This window comes from Kogia breviceps, chromosome 6 (genome assembly GCF_026419965.1).
Source record: "Kogia breviceps isolate mKogBre1 chromosome 6, mKogBre1 haplotype 1, whole genome shotgun sequence".
NCBI classification, from domain to species: domain Eukaryota; kingdom Metazoa; phylum Chordata; class Mammalia; order Artiodactyla; family Physeteridae; genus Kogia; species Kogia breviceps.
Window position 1 is genome coordinate 122,374,540 of NC_081315.1, and position 25,355 is coordinate 122,399,894.

General features: G+C 38.2%; 1 protein-coding gene across 1 annotated transcript in view; it reads right to left on the reverse strand.

The window, feature by feature from the left end:
- The window catches only part of LOC131758469 (bifunctional heparan sulfate N-deacetylase/N-sulfotransferase 4), a 256,696-nt gene that overhangs the window by 95,851 nt on the left and 135,490 nt on the right, over positions 1-25,355 (reverse strand). Inside the window, exons 5-6 of the mRNA XM_059066616.2 lie at positions 8,498-8,683; positions 6,278-6,406 (exon numbers count right to left, since the gene is read on the reverse strand). Coding sequence (XP_058922599.1) covers positions 6,278-6,406; positions 8,498-8,683 — 315 coding nt within the window. The remainder of the gene's footprint in view (positions 1-6,277; positions 6,407-8,497; positions 8,684-25,355) is intronic.

Consider the following 25,355-nt stretch of genomic DNA (forward strand, 5'->3'; position numbering starts at 1 on the left):
AAGTCCCTGCACAGATAAGAGGCACATTTCACTGTAGTAGAGCAATTAGAAGTTAATTTATTATTATTTTTTTAATAAACACTGCTGGAACATGTGTCAGTATCTCCCGTGACCCTGTTAGAAATATTAATATATTGTTTTAGAAAGAAGTACATTTTGATGGAATATATATTTGCTTAGTTCAACATGAAATATTATCTGATTGTTATAATCTTCTATAAAGTGCAGCATTTATAGGAAATCAAAATCAAAATCGTCAAAGAATATTTGGATGCTTTGAATATCAGTAATCTGTAATTCTTTTTAATCTTCTCTAAAAAAGACTCGGGATGTTTCTTGCATTTTATTTTGCTGCACCGCACATAAAATATGTTTCTGTGAATTATCTTACATATCTATTTCCATATTATTTAAGCATTAAAAAGAACTTAAAGTTTAGTTTAGGTTATTTCATGTTGATATTTTCCTACGCCTTGCAGCTGCCTTTTCTCTAATCTGTCTGAAGAGCCAGCTCTAATCCATAATGTACTGATCTGCTATTAGATTCCATGGTTTTGGAGATTGATATACATGAGAAAGGAAAGCTCATTAACCAGCCTAGGTGTATGAATTTTCAGGAGACAGCACATGGGGAAGTATATCATTGCGGTTCCATTATATTCTACTGTCAATTTCAAGTACACTGCTGTTTCAGGCACATATTTTTTGTTCACCTGAATTTGCAACTGGCCAAAGAACAGACAAAGGTTAGTGAGTCTAGGCACTGCTCTGAACTTTGGACAATGTAGACTTCCTGGTTACAGTACTGCCATTTTAAAGCACTCTAGAATCGGAGCATCTTTCGATATATATGTTAAGAAAACTTAGAAAATTCTATCTTCATACTGTGTAGCACAAAATTAAAATGAGCTAGAAAAATAATTAAATCCGGTAAGGCATATTCATTTCAAGTTTTTATAGTTACTGGTGACACCATCTGATAAGACTCCAGACTTCCTTACTATTGCCATTTGCTGCATATTTTATAGGGTAGTGTCTCGACTTGAATGATGGTGGGTTACCTGGTGTAAGCTGTTTCACCTCATACATGATTAAATTATCTTTCTTCCTATCTGTACAAAGATTATATTGAAAATACAAGAAGAATTTGGCACTAGCGAAATACATGTTAGTATTTGACAAGTGTGGAACAGTGCAGACAAATATCAATATGTGATGAGGTCATGATAGAATCTAAAAAAAAAATGAGGAAGTTACCTGAATGTTAAGTGGACAGATGACTAGCTTTTCTTTTGAAATGTCATTCAAACAGCCCTAGTATCGTTTAATTTTCAATTTTTACATTCATTTGGGCAAAACAAGTTGGTATCTAAGGAAATCAAGAAACCCCATTTCTTGCAGTTTTCTGAATCAAAAAATCTAACATGCAGCAGTATTAGGAGTTCATATGTGAGTCAAGATGTAAAAATATATTTCAATTTGCATTTTATGCTTTATGATATATTAGAAATAATGACATTTTAAAATGTGTCAAACTATGAGAACGGGATAGCAGCTAGAGTCAAAATTAAAATTAAAAAAACTATTGAAAATGCATAAAGAAAAAATATCAGAGACCTTTGAACACAGAAAGGATACAGGTCTATTCTAAAGTGGGGGGTGACACAAAATAATGTGAATTCCTAGAAGCTGGACAGGGAAAGAGGCTATGCTGGTCTTGGTGTGGTTCATGCCTTTTTGTCTGCAGAGCAGAGTTGTGGAAGTTATGAACCAGAAAAAGAAAATATGTGGAACTTTTCAAGGTTATGTAATCCAGTCCCCTTCCTTTAGGTAGATGAACTCCCAAGGCAATAAGAAAGAACTATATAGTCATTGATTCTCTTTTAAAGTACTCTAGAGGGGGAAATTCTAGGATATTCCCTCACATACCTTTACTAGCTTTTATTAGACTCATAGGGTGCTTGCATACAAATGAATCTAGAAACTACCAACCAGTTCAAAATGGTCTGCTAAATCTGGCAGTAATATTTCTTTCAGTATATTGATGATAGAAATATTTTTCTCTTCTACTTCCCTCAATACATCTACCACTGAATATCTTCCCATTTTTATCTCATTTTTTAGTTCTTATACATGTTGATAAGTTAGCATTTCCCTTCTTCCTCTGACCTTATAATCATAGACTAAAACTAAATACATAATGCTGGTCTGTAATATGTAAAATTAAACCTACTTCATATTTTTTTATACTTTACAGTGAAAAAGATATACCCCACGTCTAACTGGATAAGAACAGAATCACAGTCTTAGTGTCAGATTATAAGTAAGAGATTCCACATTCCTACAAAATTTCTGTTTAGACAACTTCAATGACAAGGAACTGAATAGGACATGATGCAGCCCATACTATTTTCTGGCAGATTTACTCTATCTTTATATAATATTTATCCTTATATAATGCTGGCATTATACACTATTTTGAAAGTAATTTGGGGGCTTTTCATTATTCCCTGTTAAATTTCATCTTGCTAGATTTTGTCTATCACTCCAATTTGCTAAGTATAACTGGGTATTAGCATTATCATCTGGTGTAATTACCTTCACTGCCAGCTTTGTGTCATGCTATCTATATCGTTATTCATCCATTCATTAACACACTGAAAACCAAAAAGTAAAAGGACAAAATTCTATGGATCATTTACAAATCAGAGGAGAAAATCACCACGCAGGAGAGGTGTTATAATATAGGATGTCTACAGTATTTCCATGACGTGAAAGTATAGATCATTATTGAAAAAAGGAAATAAAATTAGATTGGCCTTAAATCTTTAGAGTTTATGCTAACACTATGATCACTTTTCCTACTCATAAGCCCTCACAGACATCAATTTTCCTAGGTAGAAGAGGTGGTCAGTCATCTTTCTCTACGATTTCATGGATGTTGAATGCTTTTTACTAAAATCATATTTCCCCAAGAAACTTTGATACCTAAATTAATACAATCATAGACCTCTCATTCGGGAATAGGCTCTGTTAGAATACAAATATTCTTTAGAGTTAGCATATTAATTAATTAATGTTGAAAACATACCTTCACATCAATTAATTTATAGATTTTTTTTCTTCAGCATGGTTTCAGTGAAAGAATGAGATACTCTTTATTCTGACAAAGAATTAAGTGATGACTGGAGAAAAAGAATAGACCAGAGGAGAAGGCTGGGTATCAGTATTATTTTTTGTTTTCTTCTTTCCTCATTCTCTTCCTGCAGACTCCATCTTTGCCAGCCTTGCTGGAACCATATAACTTAAAATAATAATTAATCAAGCAGGCTTAATACTTCTTTTTTCCACATTGGAGAAGTGACTATTGATCATAGCCCATCATCTGTGATGCCTCTCTATTCACAATAGGACACACATACAAAAAATTCCAAGCTTACATTATTTTTACTTCATTCATCACTTCCTCCCCTCTTTCTGTGTTCCCCTTTTCATTTCACTTACTTCCAGTCTGCTCCCACCTTAAGTTCCTCATTAGGAATGATAGTTAATTTTATGTCTCAACTCAACTGGACCACAGGTTACTCAGATATTTGCTCAAACATTACTCTGGGTGTGTCTGCAAGGATGCTTTTGGATGAGATTAACAACAGAAGTGGTCAACTGAGTAAAGCAGATTGCCCTCCCTAATGTGGATGGGCCTCATCCAATCAGTTGAGGCCAAATAGAACAAAAAGTCTCACTCGCTTGGGAGTAAAAAGGAACTCCTCCTGCCTGATTGCCTTTGAACTAGATCGTTTCTTTTTCTTTTTTTTTTTTTTTCTGGTTTATTTCCTGCCTTCAAACTTGAACTGAAACATTGGCTCTTCCTGGGTCTCAATACTGCCACCTTTTGGACTGGAACTATACCATTAGCTCTCCTGGTTCTCAAGCCATAGAACTTCTACTAGAACTACACTATCAGCTCTCTTGGGACTCTAGCTTGTTGACTATAGATTTTGAGACTGCTCAACCTCCATAAACACATAAGCAAATTCCTTGCAATAAATCTCTTCTCCCACTTATCCTCTTGGTTTTGTTTCTCTGGAGAACCCTGACCAATACAGCTGGTAACTTCTGCGTATGCAGCTCTAGAACTAAGCCCTGTTTTGATCTGGGTTCTGTCAGATGCTGCTTGCAGCCTGTCTCTAGAGAGAGCTGAGTAGCATATACCTGGATTGCCTATGGCTACTCTGTTCATGTTTTTAGCAACATTATTCCTTACTCCCATATCTTTGTGGACCATTATTTGTCTGATCCAGGCTCATATCGCCATACATAGAATGTCCTATATTATCCACACTATTGACTATCTCTAGCATTGCTCTTTAATCTGTGTCTATCTGGGTCTCTCTCCTTTATTCATGGATCCTACTTTAAGATCACCATCAATTCACAATGATAAAGTAACTGCAGTTTGTGAATGGACTCTAGAAGTCTCCTGAAAACTCCCCTCTTCTACCGTTCTATTCCTCTGCAATTAAAATAAATCTGTGTGGCAATGGTAAACTTTTTAAGTGAGGTTAGTGTTATTTTGCTAGTTCACAACAAGTGCTAAAGACAGAAATGCCAAATAGTCTTTCATCTTATTTAAGGGACCAACTATTAGTCTCTGAATGATGTTTTTAAAAGAGTACTGAATTCAACATTTTTAAAAACAGTTATAAATCCATCTCTTTAATGACAAGTAGTCAGATGGGCACCCAGGTAGTAAATATCAGTAACAATCAGACCTGGGGAGGAAGAGGTATAGGGGAGGCAGCCATCAGAGTTCTGACGCTTATCTCTTCCCCTGAGTAGGTGACCAGAGCAGATTTGGGGTTGGGAGTGTAGCTCCAGAGTGAAAACGGTATGAAAATGTGACCCTTGCCTCTATGGAGATCAGATTCTCAATCAGTGAGGGAAGGGTTAAAGAGAAAGATTTCCCACATTTGCTTGCATTAACATTCACATGCATACCTCAATTTTCAAAAAATATTTTTGTAACGTTTTTGATTCTTTTAAGTCTCAATGAATTTGAATTATACACACAAAAATGGAATATCCAAAAGGAGTACTTTTGAGGAACATTGAAGACTGCCTAGTTCAACAAGCTTGTTTTACAGGAGAGCAAGCGAGTTCTGAGAAACAGAGTTTCTTGCTCAGATCATAGAGCATCCAATCTGTTCCCCAGTTTCGTGCTACCCCAACACAACAGACCATCTTGTTTTGTTTTGTTTTTAATAGTCCGGCAGTTTGAGGAAGTTTTTTGATTACTCACACTCTTGTGAAGCATTTTTGCCCCACACTTCCCTATTCCTCCAATCCAATTCAAGTTTTCATCTTTACACAAGGTAGGTTTTTATTTAATTTCTTCAGGAATTAAAAACACCATATATAAATTATCTAAATAATTTGTTTAAAACATACCTGGAGCTTTGCCACAGACAACTGAGCTATAGTTTTGTTTAAAGCATGAATCATTTTCCCTGAGTATGAAAATTTCTTATACTAAACAAGGTGGACATAGCATGCAACTCACTATTTCATATTTTTTATTGGTGCAGTGGGATGTCAAAAAGGACATGCCTCTTTAAGGCCTCAGAAATGGAATCTTTATGGGAAAAAATTGAGAAAGCTGAAATAATCTCAACATTATCGAATGATAATATATTCCCACACTGCTATACTTTTCCACATATAACTGGAAATAAAATTGCAAAACTTTGAAAGATGAAAGGGCACAATTGAAAGGAACAAATTCTCTAGCTTTGATTCCAAAGAAAATTAATGGAGATTTTAAAAACAGGCCTCAGATGACCCTAGTATACAAAGATAATGCATAGCTATGTATCTTCAATGCAGTTTTGCATTGTGATAATTTTCAGAGACTGAAATGTATATCTACTGATACCTTGAGCTAGAAGCAAATTCAACTTATGGACAAAATATGCACCACAATATTGTGAATGTTAATTTTTGGTTATAGAACTGTATATATGTCTTTACTACAATTCAAGTATCGGAGACAACATTGAGATATCTTACATTTAACCGTTATATTCAACATATGAATCTTAACAAATCTGTGTTTTTCTTGATTGATGATTATAAAGGGAATTGAATATTTGGAGATTTAGTTTAATTTCTCTCTAGTATTTACCAACTATTCTTGTGAGAGGGCTGACAATAGAAATAAAAGGAAACATATATTTGAAAGTTCTGATGTTATGGTAAAAAGCATAAATAGAATACGTACTGGGTTTAGAAGGACTGTGAGGAAAAGTTCACCTCCCCTGATACTTTTATCCAATTCTTGGGGGCCTCCTGGATACTCTTTGTAGAAAATAGTGTGTGTGAACAACCCACAGGTCTGTCGAGGGAGGACCTGAGGAAAAAGAAAAAGCAGCACATTGACACGATTTAATTAAAAGTTCCATCACTGTGTCATGACTTCAGAGTCTGCGAATTTCATTCCTATTGGAGTTCCTTAACTGATAAAGCCAAAATCTTAATGTAATCAAGAGTTGATGTTGGTGTAATTATGCACATGTTAAGAGACTTGCTAAATAAAAGCTATAGGACAGCAGTCCCCAACCTTTCCGGCACTAGGGATGGGTTTCATGGAAGACAATTATTCCACAGATTGGGGTGCGGGGTGTTCAGGCAGTAACATGAGCTATGGGGGGGATGGTTCAGGCGGTAATGCGAGCGATGGGGAGTGGTGGGGAGCGACAGATGAAGCTTCGCTTGTTCACCCACCGCTCACCTCCTGCTGCACCGCCCGGTTCCTAACAGGCCGTGGACCAGTACCAGTTTGCAGCCCCGGGGTTGGGGACCCCTGTTAGAGGACATATAGGTGAAAGCATTTTCATTCATGCCTATAAATCTCACCCACCCTCTGAGTTACGTTAAAGAAATGGTATAAAGTAAAAGTCTTCTTAGGGTTGGTTTAATTCAAATACAGAGATTCTCCAGGGTTGCATTTTTCATGGTATTAGACCATTACTCTCCTTGTTTCTGACATACAGTTTTACATGGTCCTCAGGTTCTGGGATTCAATACAATGAGTTTTCATCACCTCCGCCACCTTTACTTTGTTTTGTTTTTACTACTCTGAATTAAAATTTTAATCACAGTAATAGATCATCTAATGATTGCTTCCTGCATATTCTGTGGTTCATTCTGTTGTTCATCTGAATGTTCAGCAGAGAAAGCAAATAAGTAATTTTATTCCAAAACTTATTTTGAATAATAAACTATTTATAATCTAGTGGAAAAATGCATCCAATTGCACAGAATAGCTATAATTTTATTTATTCTTTGCTTAATTTTCATAACGGTTTGTATTAAATTCAATGTAAATGAATGTGTATAGTATTGGCTTAAAGGAATGTTTTCATTTCATAATGTACCAAATAGTCATGCTACTCAGTTAAGAAAACTGCTTTCACTTTGCTTTGCAATTATATCAGAGTAATACTTTTTATATCGCCTGGATTTCTATGGACACCATATACTATTATTTGCATTATCAATAGCTCCATTTAAATCCAAGGCTTCTTTAGGTCTTCTAGTACCAATTTACAATAAAATATTAAACTTTTATGATTAAAGAATATTGAGTATTAGCTCTGGTTAACATATGTGCTATTACTTTTTCTTTGGTTTTAGATAATTATTAGATAGACAGACAGACAGGTAGATAATTCTAATAGCCATCCGAACAATGGACTGAAAAGATGTAAATATTTAAAGGAGGGAGAACAGTTTGTAAACCTTTCCTATGATCTTGGCAACTGATGATGAGCACATGACCTAAGGCACTGGACATGGGGATGGAAGTTTTAAAATGAACTATTTTATCTCAAAGTAAAAAACAGGATTTTTTTTCATTCCAATGAATAATTATAAATTCCCATCTAATATGCATTTGGTTTTATTCTCATTTATAGGAGCATATCATTCTTACATCAGATTATTATTTTTTCAATTAATATATCTGAAAAGAAAATATATACCTTTGTTTTCATAGTATGCAACAAAAAGAACAATGAAAAATGCTATCTTAAGATTCTTGAGTGTCTGAAAGCCAAAATAAACTGAGTAGGTAAATTTAGCTTTCAGATGCTATGTGTTAAATTCTGTCTGTTGATAGTGTAGTGACTTGAGAGGTGTTTCATAGACATGGAGAAACTCGCCAGAAGTATAAGGTCCCTAGACAAAACTTTAATCCAGAAACTGCAGTGGATGACCTATATGAAACCCATTTCCAATATTTTGAGCTTGCATTGAATTTGCCAAAACTACCCCACAGCTTAAGAAGCAAGTCTATGGGTAAGCAATGTATTAATGCGTGACCACCATGGTAGGCAAGGGATTTATGACACTCATATAAAAGAGTTTTGAAGTTAGATTTTGTCTTCATTCCACATGTAGATACTAAGAACCTTCAATACACACAGCAGTGTGTGCTCACCATGATGCTATCGTGAATGAAGCCCTTTCGGTACCGTGCAGGTTTCAAATGTGGATACTCTTCAGTGCTGGTGACCTGAATACCCCAGACCTTCTTCCAAGCTGCATACAGCTGAATATGAACTGGGTAGACCCCTGAGTGATGTGGTGCCACAGCATAGCCCATGTTGATAGGTATTCCATGTTCCTAAAAGAAAGCCAGAACAACATCATATGGAGTGTGGTCAATTGAATTCAACTAAAATTGTTTCCACAAACATCTACGCTAAGGATGAGAAATAGAAAAACTAACAGGGCGGAGTTTTATAATCCTATGATAGACATAGTAAATGCTTTGGGCACGTGGTGTGTAGCTAAGATTAACTCTGAATTTTGAATATAGAAGGTTTGGGGGGAAGATAGGAAGAAGATATGGCCCTTTCTCAGACAGATACCAAAAAAAAAAAAGGTGCCACTTGCGTAAGTACCCAAATATGGAAGACAGAATAGCCCAATGTGGGGTGTGTTTGTGTGTGCGTCTAGGATGTTAAAGACAACCAGAAAGGTAGATATGAACCATAATGTGATAAGCTTTTACTGTTGACCTAAGGGATTGGGATTTATTCTATTTGAATAGTATAGACAGGAAGCTCTGTGAGCATGGAGCGCCACGATCTGCTCTATGTCTTAGGAAGAAGGATATAGTGACAACATGTTAACATGAACTAGAAGTGGGGAAGAAATGAATCAAGGCTGTGCATTAGGAAGCGATTACAATGGCGCAGATTAGAGGGCACATGAGTACCTAAACTAGATTGTTGGTGGTCGGATTAAAAGCCTGGGGATAAATGCCATACAAGATTCAGTGATGTTTTGGATACTGACGGTAAAGGAAAAGTAAAGATTGGTTTTGGATCTTAGCAGCTCAATTTATTTTTAGAAAGCCTACTGTTTACTATGAGATACTTGCCTTGGGTAGACAGTCAACTCTAAAGGAAAAGAGGTATAAATTTAAAACAAGAATATGAAAACAACTGTCGAAGAATGGTATTATATTGTGAAGTACACGGTACAGATCTGCAGTCTTCTAATTTCTGCTTCTTTATATTTCTCCCTTTTAAATGCTTATCTGCTTTATAAAGATGACTTATAGGATTGAATCTCATCAATTGAGGTTATAAATGACAATATATAGTAATACATGAAGGCTGATTGAATCAATAAACAGAACACAAAAGTGTTGACTTGACAATTGCCATTTATATTTTCTATTACATGACACACAGCATAGGAAAAGAATTCAGTTTGGCATAATAAGCAAGTAGTGAATGGGTCACATATGCACAATACCTAAGGCATGTGTCACATTCAGTTCAGAAGATGGGCCCTAAATATTTTGCAAGTTTCCTTCATTCTTCCTTTTATGGAATGACCCTCATTGTATAGCCAAATTCACCTCTCTTTTACTAGGAGTATGTGTTTTCTAATATCTACTACAATAAATGACTGTAGAAAGACTGAATTATGAAATCAATGCTGTAAAATGATCTGGAGTCTTTGGCTAGGTACTGGGGAAAATTCATTTCTTTGTGTGTGCAGAGGAAAAATACTTCTTCCAGGAGCCTGTATTTTCAATATAAAGCAAAGTTGGAAAAGTCCAGTAACAAAATGACTAGGAAACTACCAGAGGGAGCAGGCAACTACTGTTATCCTGACACTCACTGGGAAGCATGTACTGGAAAAAGCCTTAGATCTCTGGTTAGTTCCATGATGCCCAGTGAATTGTCACAAAGCGTTATGAGGATGAGTATCGCGGAGTAGCCAAGATGTGGAAGCACTGGGTATGAAATACTGATAAACTTTCTCATGAGAGAAATCTAAGGTCAAGGGTGTTCAAACCTTTCTGTCTGGTAAATAGAATTTGTATGATTGTTGCTTAGAAAAGTAGTACTGATTTACAAAAAGGGGGAAGACAATCTGTTATACTCTTATTACTCTTTCAAGTGATTCATACTGAGGTTTCATAACTGTCGTGTCCCATGACTAGAAGAATAACAAAATCATAGGCATATGAATCCTAATAGTCTTCACCAATCATTTTGTTAGTGTCCATTTTTTATCACTGTTTAATATCTTATTTCAAATGTTGGGCCCAGAGCACTAGATAAGTGTACGAATCTTCCAGAAGCAAAGAGATAAAACATAAAACAATGAGAGAATGGAAATATTAAGCAACTGTATCTCTTCAGAAAAAAAAAGACATTTCACTTTTGACAGGTAGTAAAATGAACTGTAGAACTTTCATGAAAAAACCAGAAGGTAAAAAGCAATTGATTTGGTGAGTAGGAAGGAAGTAAAAGGATTTTATTATCTTTATTGATTTCTGGGGGCTTAATGTTCTACTGCTTATAAGGTCATCTTATCACACTGACAACTGGAGCTCAATCAAAATAGTGAATCACACTAGATAATTATGAGTTTATATTTTTTCAATCTAAATGATAACACAAAATGAAAAGTTAATTTCCTAGTCAAACTCTTTTTCTGTTATCAAGGGGCTTGCTATAGAAACCTTCATTCTTTACTGTCCAGAGCTTAAAACACCCTTCACAGTGACTTGGTAAACTAAAAAGTGAGCTAAACACATATTTACACAAGATCACAAAAATTACAAAATTTGAAAGACTTTCTAATGTGCATATAGGAAGCATTTGAGACTACAAAATTAGACATGTAAATGACAGAGTAAACTAATTTAAACATGGCTTTTGTTACTTATTAAAACAATGTCTTTGAAAACATCTAGGAGTTCTATGATATCATAATATGAGATGGCACAACAAATATTTATGGGAAGCTTAACTTGATCATTCCTATTTACATAAAATTCCCAGTTGATTGGAAAATGAGATAATGTGGTAACTTACAGACTTTATAAAAATAGGGTCATCATTTTTCAAAAACTAGAATAAAATAAAATTTATTTAGCACCAAACATCTAACAGTAATGGACATGATCTCATTTAATTTTTCTTTAATCATTCCTACTTATCCTATCTGCTTGCAATTGCTTAGTACCTGATAGTTATGAAGTGCTTTTACATTCACATCTAACATTATCCTCATAATTACACTGAGAGGTGGCCTGGAGTATCAAATGTGGAAACAGGCTCAGAGAAAGCAAATGACTTACTCATGTTCACAAATGTCAGAGTTAGAATTATATCCAAGTCCTCTAAATTCATTGCTTTTGCTTTTCTACTAGCTTGCTACTACTGTGACCCTCTCTCCCCACTCCAAGTTAATGACTAGAAGCACGTTATTGACAAAAGGGAATTGATTTTAATATATGCTTCTGAATTGAAACTCCTACCACTCTATTTTTACTTGGGGGGGGGGGGGTATAAAGCAAAATTATACATTTCCCAAACTCTGCCGCTATCATTTTTGATTCAAACAAGTTTCAGCCAATTAGAAGTACTTAGGATAGATGTCAGAAGGAAGTAGGTGGGCAGATGCTAAAGTCTGGCAGCTCCTGGCTCCTGTTGCTGGTACATAAGATCTTTTCTGAAGCAGTATTTGGTGCCCATTTGCAGGGCAGTGATGAAAACTTATTGCTTCTGTCAGAGCTCCAGTGGCAGCTTTAAAAGCAGTGGCCCCGCTAGGGAACCAGTTCTGTCTAGCTCTGCAAAGTCCCAGAAGAGTACAGCCCTGAATCTGCTCCATCAGCCCTTCCAAACTTTTTGGAAGCACTTAAATCGCTGAAATAAAAACTCCCTTTAAAAAAGTTCCAAAGGCCGGAGAGAAGATGGCGGAAGAGTAAGACGCGGAGATCACCTTCCTCTCCACAAATAACATCAGAAATACATCTACACGTGGAACAACCCCTTCAGAACACCTACTGAACGCGGGCAGCAGACCTCAGACCTCCCAAAAGGCAAGAAACTCCCCACGTACCTGGGTAGGGCAAAAGAAAAAAGAATAAACAGAGACAAAAGAATAGGGACAGGACCTGCACCAGTGGGAGGGAGCTGGGAAGGAGGAAAGCTTTCCACACACTAGAAGCCCCTTCACGGGCGGAGACTGCGGGTGGCGGAGAAGGGAAGCTTCAGAGCTGGGGAGGAGAGCACAGCCACGGGGGTGTGGAGGGCAAAGTGGAGGGATTCCCGCACGGAGGATCGGTGCCGACCGGAACTCACCAGCCCGAGAGGCTTGTCTGCTCACCGGCTGGGGCGGGCGTCGGCTGGGAGCTGAGGCTCGGGCTTCGGAGGTCAGATCCCAGGGAGAAGACTGGGGTTGGCTGCGTGAACACAGCCTGAAGGGGGCTAGTGCGCCACAGCTAGCCAGGAGGGAGTCCGGGAAAGGGGCTGGAGCTGCTGAAGAGGCAAGAGACTTTTTCTTACCTCTGTTTCCTGGTGCGCGAGGAGAGGGGAGTAAGAGCGCCGCTTAAAGGAGCTCCAGAAACCAGCCGAGCCGCGGCTATCAGCGCGGATCCCAGAGACGGGCATGAGACGCTAAGGCCGCTGCTGCCGCCACCGAGAAGCCTGTGTGCGAGCACAGTTCACTCTCCACACCTCCCCTCCCAGGAGCCTGTGCGGCCGCCACTGCCAGGGTCCCGTGATCCAGGGACAACTACCCCGGGAGAACGCACGGCGCTCCTCAGGCTGGTGCAGCGTCATGCCGGCCTCTGCCGCCGCAGGCTCGTTCCGCATCTGTACCTCTCCCTCTCCCCGGCCTGAGTGAGCCAGAGCCCCCGAATCAGCTGCTCCTTTAACCCTGTCCTGTCTGAGAGAAGAGCAGACGCCCTCTGGTGACCTATATAGGCAGAGGCGGGGCCAAATCCAAAGCTGAACCCCAGGAGCTGTGCGAACAAAGAAGAGAAAGGGAAATCTCTTCCAGCAGCCTCAGAAGCAGCGGATTAAAGCTCCACAATGAACTTGATGTACCCAGCATCTGTGGAATACCTGAAGAGACAACGAATCATCCCAAATTGAGGAGGTGGACTCTGGGACCAAGATATATTATTTTTTTCCCCTTTTAATCTTTTTGTGAGTGTGTATGTGTATGCTTCTGTGTGAGATTTTGTCTGTATAGCTTTGCTTTCACCATTTGTCCTAGGGTTCTGACTGTCCTGTTTTTTTTTTTACTTAAAAATTTTTTTCTTCTCAATAATTATTTTTTACTTTAATAACTTTATTTTATTTTATTCTACTTCTTTCTTTCTTTCTTTCTTTCTTTCTTTCTTTCTTTCTTTCTTTCTTTCTTTCTTTCTTTCTTTCTTTCTTTCTTTCTTTCTTTCTTTCTTTCTTTCTTTCTTTCTTTCTTTCTTTCTTTCTTTCTTTCTTTCTTTCTCTTTCATTTTTTCTCCCTTTTATTCTGAGCCGTGTGGATTAAAGGCTCTTGGTGCTCCAGGCAGGTATCAGGGCTGTGCCTCTGAGGTGGGAGAAACAACTTCAGGACACTGGTCCACACGAGACCTCCCAGCTCCGTGTAAGATCAAATGGTGAAAATCTCCTAGAGATCTCCATCTCAACACCAAGACCCAGCTTAACTCAACGACCAGCAAGCTACAGTGCTGGGCACCCTATGCTGAACAACTAGCAAGACAGGAACACAGCCCCATCCATTAGCAGAGAGGCTGCCTAAAATCATAATACGGCTACAGACACCCCAATACACACCACGAGACGTGGACCTGCCCACCAGAAAGACAAGATCCAGCCTCATCCACCAGAACACAGGCACTAGTCCCCACAACCAGGAAACCTACTCAACCCACTGAACCAACCTTAGCCACTGGGGACAGACACCAAAAACAACAGGAACTACGAACCTGCAGCCTGCAAAAAGGAGACCCCAAACACAGTAAGATAAGCAAAATGAAAAGACAGAAAAACACACAGCAGAGGAAGGAGCAAGGTAAAAACCCACCAGACCTAACAAATGAAGAGGAAATAGGCAGTCTACCTGAAAAAGAATGCAGAATAATGATAGTAAAGATGATCCAAAATCTTGGAAATAGAACAGACAAAATGCAAGAAACAGTTAATAAGGACCTAGAAGAACTAAAGAGGAAGCAAGCAATGATGAACAACACAATAAATGAAATTAAAAATACTCTAGAAGGGATCAATAGCAGAATAACTGAGGCAGAAGAACGGATAAGTGACCTGGAAGATAAAATAGTGGAAAGAACCTCTGCATAGCAGAATAAAGAAAAAAGAATGAAAAGAACAGAGGACAATCTCAGAGACCTCTGAGACAATATTAAATACACCAACATTTGAATTATAAGGGTCCCAGAAGAAGAAGAGAAAAAGAAAGGGACTGAGAAAATATTTGAAGAGATTATAGTTGAAAACTTCCCTGATATGGGAAAGGAAATAGTTAATCAAGTCCAGGAACCACAGAGTCCCATACTGGATAAATCCAAGGAGAAACACACCAAGACACATATTAATCAAGCTATCAAAAATTAAATACAAAGAAAACATATTAAAAGCATCAAGGGAAAAACAACAAATAACACACAAGGGAATCCCCATAAGGTTAACAGCTGATCTTTCAACAGAAACTCTGCAATCCAGAAGGGAGTGGCAGGACATATTTAAAGTGATGAAGGAAAAAACCTACAACCAAGATTACTCTACCCAGCAGGGATCTCATTCAGTTTTGATGGAGAAATTAAAACCTTTACAGACAAGCAAAAGCTGAGAGAGTTCAGCAGCACCAAACCAGCTTTACAACAAATGCTAAAGGAACTTCTCTAGGCAGGAAAAACAATAGAAGGAAAAGACCTACAAGTACAAACCTGAAACAATTAACTAAATGGTAATAGGAACATATATATCGATAATTACCTTAAATGTAAATGGATTAAATGCTCCAACCAAAAGACACAGACTGGCTGAATGGATACAAAAACCAGACCCATATATATGCTGTCTACAGGAGACCCACTTCAGACCTAGGGACACATACAGACTGCAAGTGAGGGGATGGAAAAAGATATTCCATGCAAATGGAAATCAGAAGAAAGCTGGAGTAGCAATTCTCATATCAGACAAAATAGACTTTAAAATAAAGACTATTACAAGAGACAAAGAAGGACACTACATAATGATGAAGGGATCAATCCAAGAAGACGATATAACAATTGTAAATGTTTATGCACCCAACATAGGAGCACCTCAATACATAAGGCAAATACTAACAGCCATAAAAGGGGAAATCGACAGTAACACAATCAAAGTAGGGGACTTTAACACCCCACTTTCAGCAATGGACAGATCATCCAAAATGAAAATAAATAAGGAAACAAGTTTTAAATGATACATTAAACAAGATGGACTTAATTGATATTTATATGACATTCCATCCAAAAACAACAGAATACACATTTTTCTCAAGTGCTCATGGAACATTCTCCTGGATAGATCATATCTTGGGTCACAAATCTAGCCTTGGTAAATTTAAGAAAATTGAAATTGTATCATGTATCTGTTCTGACCACACTATGAGACTAGATATCAATTACAGGGAGAAATCTGTAAGAAATACAAACACATGGAGGCTAAACAATACAATACTTAATACTGAAGTGATCACTGAAGAAATCAAAGAGGAAATCAAAAAATGCCTAGAAACAAATGACAATGGAGACACGACGACCCAAAACCTGTGGGATGCAGCAAAAGCAGTTCTAAGAGGGAAGTTTATAGCAATACACTCCTACCTTAAGAAACAGGAAACATCTCGAATAAACAACCTAACCTTGCACCTAAAGCAATTAGAGAAAGAAGAACAACCCCCCCCCCCAAATTTAGCAGAAGGAAAGAAATCATAAAGATCAGATCAGAAATAAATGAAAAAGAAAAGAAGGAAATGATAGCAAAGATCAATAAAACTAAAAGCTGGTTCTTTAAGAAGATAAATAAAATTGATAAACCATTAGCCAGACTCATCAAGAAAAAAAGGGAGAAGACTCAAATCAATAGAATTAGAAATGAAAAAGGAGAAGTAACAACTGACACTGCAGAAATACAAAAGATTATGAGAGATTACTACAAACAACTCTATGCCAATAAAATGGACAACCTGGAAGAAATGGACAAATTCTTAGAAATGCACAACCTGCCGAGACTGAACCAGGAAGAAATAGAAAATATGAACAGACCAATCACAAGCACTGAATTTGAAACTGTGATTAAAAATCTTCCAACAAACAAAAGCCAAAGACCAGATGGATTCACAGGCGAATACTATCAAACATTTAGAGAAGAGATAACATCTGTCCTTCTCAAACTTTTCCAAAATACAGCAGAGGGAGGAACACTCCCAAACTCATTCTATGAGGCCACAATCACCCTAATACCAAAACCAGACAAAAACGTCACAAAGAAAGAAAACTACAGGCCAATATCACTGATGAACATAGATGCAAAAATCCTCAACAAAATACTAGCAAACAGAATCCAACAGCACATTAAAAGGATCATACACCATGATCAAGTGAGGTTTATTCCAGGAATGCAAGGATTTTTCAATATACGCAAATCAATCAACCTGATACACCATATGAACAAACTGAAGGAGAAAAACCAAAACCATATGATCATCTCAATAGATGAAGAGAAAGCTCTTGACAAAATTCAACACCCATTTATGATAAAAACTCTGCAGAAAGTAGGCATAGAGGGAACTTTCCTCAACATAATAAAGGCCATATATGACAAACCCACAGGCAACATCATCCTCAATGGTGAAAAACTGAAACCATTTCCACTAAGATCAGGAACAAGACAAGGTTGCCCACTCTCACCACTCTTTTTCAACATAGTTCTGGAAGTTCTAGCCACAGCAATCAGAGAAGAAAAAGAAATAAAAGGAATGCAAATCGGAAAAGAAGTGTAGCTGTCACTGTTTGCAGATGACATGATACTATACATAGAATATCCTAAAGATGCTACCAGAAAACTACTAGAGCTAATCAATGAATTTGGTAAAGTAGCAGGATACAAAATTAATGCACAGATATCTCTGGCATTCTTATACACTAATGATGAAAAATCTGAGAGTGAAATTAAGAAAACACTCCCATTTACCACTGCAACAAAAAGAATAAAATATCTAGGAATAAACCTACCTAAGGAGACAAAACACCTGTATGCAGAAAATTATAAGACACTGATGAAAGAAATTAAAGATAATACAAATAGTTGGAGAGATATACCATGTTCTTGTATTGGATGAATCAACATTGTGAAAGTGATTCTACTACCTAAAGCAATCTACAGATTCGATGCAATCCCTATCAAACTACCACTGGTATTTTTTACAGACCTTGAACAAAAAGTTTCACAATTTGTATGGAAACACAAAAGACCCCGAATAGCCAAAGCAATCTTGAGAACGAAAAATGGAGCTGGAGGAATCAGGCTCCCTGACTTCAGACTATACTACAAAGCTACAGTAATCAAGACAGTATGGTACTGGCATAAAAACAGAAATATAGAGCAATGGAACAGGATAGAAAGCCCAGAGATAAATCCAAACACACATGGTAACCTATCTTTGATAAAGAAGGCAAGAATATATACTGGAGAAAAAAACCAGCCTCTTCAATAAGTGGTGCTGGGAAAACTGGACAGGTACATGTAAAAGTATGAAATTAGAACACTCCCTAACACCATACACAAAAATAAACTCAAAATGGATTAAAGACCTAAATATAAGGCCAGACACTATCAAACTCTTAGAGGAAAACATAGGCAGAACATTCTATGACATAAATCACAGCAAAATCCTTTTTGACCCACCTCCTAGAGAAATAGTAATAAAAACAAAAATAAACAAATGGGACCTAATGAAACTTAAAAGCTTTTGCACAGCAAAGGATACCATAAACAAGATGAAATGACAACCCTCAGAATGGGAGAAAATATTTGCAAATGAAGCAACTGACAAAGGATTAATCTCCAAAATTTACAAGCAACTCATGCAGCTCAATAACAAAAAAACAAACAACCCAATCCAAAAATGGGCAGAAGACCTAAATAGACATTTCTCCAAAGAAGATATACAGATTGCCAACAAACACATGAAAGAATGCTCAACATCATTAATCATTAGAGAAATGCAAATCAAAACTACAATGAGATATTATCTCACACCAGTCAGAATGGCCATCATCAAAAAATCTACCAACAATAAATGCTGGAGAGGGTATGGAGAAAAGGGAACCCTCTTGCACTGTTGGTGGAAATGTAAATTGATACAGCCACTATGGAGAACAGTATGGAGGTTCCTTAATAAACTACAAATAGAACTACCATACGACCCAGCAAACCCACTACTGGGCATATACCCTGTGAAAACCATAATTCAAAAAGAGTCATGTACCAAAATGTTCATTGCAGCTCTATTTACAATAGCCAGGACATGGAAGCAACCTAAGTGTCCATCAACAGATGAATGGATAAAGAAGATATGGCACATATATACGATGGAATGTTACTCAGCCATAAAAAGAAACGAAATTGAGTTATTTGTAGTGAGCTGGATAGACATGGAGTGTGTCATACAGAGTGAAGTAAGTCAGAAGGAGAAAAACAAATACAAATACCATATGCTAACACATATATGGAATCTAAGAAAAAAAATGTCATGAAGAGCCTAGATGTAGGATGGGAATAAAACACAGCCCTACTAGAGCATGGACTTGAGTATATGGGAAGGGGGGAGGGTAAGATGTGCTGAAATGAGAGAGTGGCATGGACATATATATACTACCAAATGTAGGGTGGATAGCTAGTGGGAAGCAGCTACATGGCACAGGGAGATCAGCTAGGTGGTTTGTGACCACCTAGAGGGGTGGGATAGGGAGGGTGGGAGGGAGGGAGGGAGATACAAGAGGGAAGAGATATGGGGACATGTGTATATGTATAGCTGATTCACTTTGTTGTAAAGCGGAAACTAACACACCATTGTAAAGCAATTATACTCCAATAAAGATGTTAACAAAACAAAACAAAAAGTTCCAAATGGCTTCTGCATCTATCATGGAAATCTGACTGATACAAGTGGTCTTTCCCCTTTCTAATAAGTATAAAAGGCTTAAGAGGTTCAGGTGAGATGTCAGTGGTTTGAAACTAGGAAAACTAGAAGAAGAGTTTGCTAAAGCACTGCCCAGTATTTCTCCAAGAAAACTCATTGATACATGCGAAACACCTATTTGTCTAGCTAGATACTATCATGTTATATATATGACTGTTAAATTCTATGTTGGCCAGTCAATGACTAGTGTATAGAGAAAATAACTAGGAGACTAGTCTGTTTAAATAATAAATGTTACAGGTCAACCCCATTGGTGAAACCATCTTATAGCAAAAGAAGAGGAACGGATTGCATTGAAAGAACATTGCTCTAATGGATTAATTCTGATGACTTGCAAGCACCTTTGTGCCAGCATAAAGCAATACCCCTTCATAGGACAACCACATCCTAATAGATGGGCAAAAAGAACTGCAGACATCATATGCACAGGTAGAAAGAACATGCAGACATCATATGCACAGGTAGAAAGAACAATCTGTGGTCAGTCATTGGTAGATACTCTTTAGAAGACCTGGCACACCATAGAGAACCAGAGAAGAAAAGGAGAAAACTAGGAGTTGGGAGGATTGGACTCATGGACATATAGGAGATATTTCCTACATCTACCACAAATAGCTGGACAGTAACCTGAATAATGGTTGGAGGTCCTGATACAGAGAGGAGAAAGAACCAGACAAATGGCAGTTTTCCCCATTATTATGACCTTCTGTTTACACTCCAGGAGATATGGCTTGTGAAACCAGACCTAATACATTTAGGATGGTTTAATATTCCCAGTGTTAGCACCAGGCCTCGTACATTGTTGGTGTTGAATAAATATTTTTTAAAGGGAATAGCAAATAAAATTTTTTACTAAATTCATCATAGATATTTAATAAATGAATAGAAAAGAAAAATAAAATGATGATTGCATAAATGAATGTACTTGTAGTAAAGGGATAGTTCATTGAACAGTAACTTTTTGAACTTAAAGTATTGATTTGTCTTCCTAAATATACAACTTCTAGGGAGTGACACTGGTGCTAAAGAAAACAGATCTCACCTAATTTTCCTTTTAATAAGGACAATGTGGAGTCACTTGTCAACTTGGAGAATGATCCTAGGATCATTGATTTTGCACAGTGTTTTGGGAACTGAAATTGTCTTCTGTTTTCATAAGTGATAAAAGCAATGACTCTGTGACCCTGGAAATTGGCTGGGTCAGTCCTTACACTTTTTGGAGTGAAGCCTAGTAAATGGTGACAAATCTCTGGAGAGCTCTGTGTTACAAATGGATTTTTCTTTTGAAAAAGAAATAGCACAGCAATAGTATTGCTTCTATAGTGTGAACTTTCCAATCCTAAGTAGAGCTATATTGGGCAACTGAGACACATCCCTTTAATATTCTTGACCCTGCTGAAGGTCTCCTTAGCTACTTGAAAAGAACTAACACAAAGACTAAGCAAGTCTTCATTCACACTGTATAAAATGTGGTTGATTAAGCATTTTCATTGCTAACTTTTGGTACCCAGAAGTCCCACTTCATTGACAATCATTCAATATATATTTATTATGTATTATCATATACTAGGAGCCATTTGTTGCAGAGGATACAGCAGTGAACAAACAGACAGAAATCTCTGCCATAGGGAAGCTTATATTTTAGTGGGGTGAGACCCCACTAAAATTATAAGGGCTAAGAGCTATTGGGAAAAATAGAAGGGCTAAGAGCTATTGGGAAAAATAAAGCAGAGAAAAGGAGAGGAATGAAGGTGTATGGGTTGCAATATTCAATTGAGTATTCATGGAGAAGGTAATATTTTGAATCAAGGTCTAAAGTTGTAAGAGATTAAGCCATACAGATAACTTGGAGAAGATCATTCCAGGCAGAAGGACAGTACATACATTGTTGTGAGTTGAAAGAACCTCAGGTAGTTTGGGGGAAGAATAAGAATCCAATTGCTTTTGGAGCAGCATTAGCAAAGGGGGAGAGTAGCAAGAGATGATGTCAAGAGGTGGCACTGCTGCAAGTAGCCTTGTCAGTTATTTACTGAACAACTCCAGGGGGCACCATTCACATCGACTATGCTTTTACAGAGGTTGTATGATGCAGTATCACTGACAAGAAGGAATGGGTGCAGAGCATTTAAGTCCTTAGTGTGCCACAATAAGGATGGTATTTACCTTGAATGAGATGAGAAGGTACTGGAAAGTTTTGAGCAGATAGATGATCTAGACTATCATTAAAAAAAAAAAATTCTTCTGGCTGCTATGTTGACAGCTGACTGAAAGGAAGTAAGGAGGAAAGTAGGAGCCAGTTACTAGGTTTTGGTAACAATCTAAGTGAGAGATAATGACAGCTTGGACCAGGGTGGGGACAATGTAACTGGTGAAAAGTGATTTTATTCTGGATATATTGTGAAGGTGGAGCCACAGAATTAGATGATAGATTGAATATGCAACATGAGACAAGATGCTCAACTAGAAGGATAGAATTTCCATCAATTGAGTCTGGAAAGTTTAAAAATTAAACAGGTTTGGGGGAGAAAGGACACATGTTTGAGATTAGACATTCAATGTCTAATGTCTTCCCATTCAATTGGGAAGTCAAATAAATAAGCTTAGCATTTAGAGGAGCAAGTTCAGCTGGAGAGCTGAAGTTCAGCTGGAGAGCTCAACATATCGATTTTATTTAAAGTCATAAAACCCATTAAGATCACCAACAGACTTTGTTGTAAAGGAGAAACTAACACACTCTTGTAAAACAGTTATACTCAAATAAAGATGTTTAAAAAAAAAAAAAGATCACCAACAATAGTATGATCCAACAGAATGAATGTGTAAACAGAGAGAAGAGGAAGGCTAAGTCTTTGGGACAGATTAACATCAAGAAGGCAGAGAGAAGAGAAGAAATCCAGAAAATACACTCAGAAAGAGTATTGCAAGTGAGATGGGAGGAATACCAGGAATTTCCAAGGAGAACTAATAATTGCCCATTGGGTTTAACACTGGATGTGCTTTAATGAACTGGAAAAGAGAAGATCTGGTGGAGTGGTGAAGGGCAAGAAAATCAGAGTGGATTTAAGAGAGTCTAGAGGGAGCTGAAATGGTGAAAGTGAGTATAACAACGATTTTAAGAAGTTTTGCTAAAATGAAGAGTCGAGAAATGGTGCTGTAGTTGGAGAAACAACGTAAGCACAGGACTATCTAAAGATGGGAGAAATAGCTGTATGTTTATAGAAAGGGTAAAGATTTAGAAGACAGGGGTGAACTAATGGAATTACAGTTTTTTATATATATAATTTAAATGATATATATATATATATATATTTAAAAATTTTTGATTGGCCAAACCCAGCGTTCATGTTTATTTCATCCTCAAGACCCTAGGAGGAAAGGTAGTACTAGTCCCGTTGCAGAGGCTAGGGAAGCTTGCTGGTGTCACGCAGCTGGCGTGGGTCTGGGCTTGGGCTGAGAGGCCAGAGCCTGCACTCCCGGCCACTAAGGTGCTGAGAAGGGTCGTGGGAGTTGGGAGTACCTGAAGCCCGGAGTCCCCAGGGCTTTGTGGGCGCCGAGCGGGTGGGCCCAGTGGCCTCAATGCTTGGTGACCTGGCGTGATCATCCACCGGAATGGGTAACAGCGGTAGTCGGCTGTGACCTGTGTGTGGACATTTTCCCGCCTGAAGCCCGCCTTCAGCAAGGCGGACACCTGCGTCTCTTGGAACACGGTGGTGATGTCCGAGTAGTACTTGGACTTCATCATCTCCCCCAGGAGGTGAGGTTGCAGTAGGTGAGGACGCTCCCTGGCTTCATTCAGCAGGCGGAAGGGCATTGTCCCTAAGGAGGTTGAACTGGTGTGTGTGCCAGGTCCCCTCAGACAGCGGGTACGTGTCGTACAGGATCCCATCAAAGTGACTGTCTGTCAGGGTGGGCGCCACCTTCTCCCACAGGCCTTTCAAGGGAACCACCTTGCAGGGAGGCCGCTGGGTCCAGTCCTGGAGCCCCTGGAAGACTCCGTCGTTGCATTCAAGGATCCAGTGCTTGTCGATGGGGGCCTCCTGCACCTTCGTAGCTGCCATGGCCGCGCAGAAGCCCACCTCCAGGACCTGGCCCCTTCTGGGAGCGGCGGCGGCCGCCAGCGCTTGCAGGTCGGGGTCTCCCAGCTCTCCATCGCCAGCTCGCCCAGGATCTGCAGGTGCGTATCCCGCCACGCGCGACCGCGGCGCCGGCGCTGGTGCTGTGCGCCGCCCAAGCTCCGGATGCGCAGGGCCAGGTCCCTGCCGGGCCTTCTGGGCAGGGGCCTGGAATGATATTCTCGAACAGTTGGGAAGGGACGTGACTGAGTGCAAAAGGACAGAATTTGGTCTTTGGATTTCTAGCTCTTTTATTCGTTGTTTCGAGACAGAAGGATTGTGTGCTGCCCTCACAGCATGCCAAGCCACGACGTATATTTAGGTCACTGTTAACACAGTTTATGGTAATAAGGGGTACCTACATATTCAAAAAGATTGTACTAAATAATTAGGACCACTTGAGTAACTAGCTATGAAGATTATTATAATTTTTATGTGTTTTTTTCTGTATAGACTTGCTCACGTTTCAAATTAAAATCAAACCTATTATTATATTTATTTTGTTATCACCACGTTGAAGTAGAAGTTGTAGTAATGGGGCCATGTGGAAGTTCTCTTTCAATTGCTTGACTTTTTTTTTTTTTTTTTTCAGTGAAATGAGAAACTCATCAGTTGAGAATGAAGATGTGGCAAGACGTGTAGTAGTTTGCAGAAAGAGAAGGTATGAAACAGTGATCCAGGAGAGTAAGATTGTGAACAAAATAAGGACTTGCTGTGTAACTTCTGGGCAGTATTGAGTTCCACTTGAGGTCTGTGGTCATGGTTTTAAAGTGAGAACAGTTAAGTGTTGATCCTAGCCACATTAATTTTCAGGGGTACAGGAGTGGACTAGGTAGAGATTTGGATTTAAAAGGAGTTGAGACTTTGCAAGGGAGTTTGATGAACCAAGAAATGTAAAGGAGTTCAGGGAGGATTCAAGGGAATGCTTATAACGATGGGTTCTTGAGAAAAGCTTAATAAAGAGGAAAGCAAAGACCTGTGAAGGGTTCGGGGCAGCAAAGATGTGATATCAGGCTATCTCAGGAAATACTCAATCTGCCTTTTAGTACCTTTCTCTTCATTGTTGCCTCTGCTGCATGGCAAGATCTAGTTCTAGATGTAAGTTAGTGACAAGAGAAATGATACCAGATAGTAAATATTTAGAGCTTCTAACAATGCCTTTAACCTGGAAGGAATAACATTCAAGATTCTTTGTAAGTGTGTTAAGAGATGGAAACAAGAATAGTATGATCCATTCCATTATGATATCATTTCTATAGTTACTATAAGCAGAAACATGCAAAAAGAAGGTACTCAAAATAATTTTGCTTAATACAAATCACAGCATTTTCACAATACGTTCATTTGTAATTTTATCTCAAGTAAATAATGTAACTAATTTACCTTCCCATATATTTCCATTCTTAGTACCTCAAATATCTATACACAGCAAGTATTAAATAATTTAAAGAAATCTTCTACCTGATTGCCTATGTTCATGAAATAAAGCACTGGTTTAGGTAAAATGGCTAGGGGTGTGTGTGTGTGTGTGTGTGTGTGTGTGTGTGTGTGTGTGTGTGTGTGTGTTTGTGGTAGACAAGTTGAGGAGGGCAACTTGTCCTTTTTGAAACTGGCTGGAATGTCCTTCATTTTTAAATTTTGCTCACATTTCCT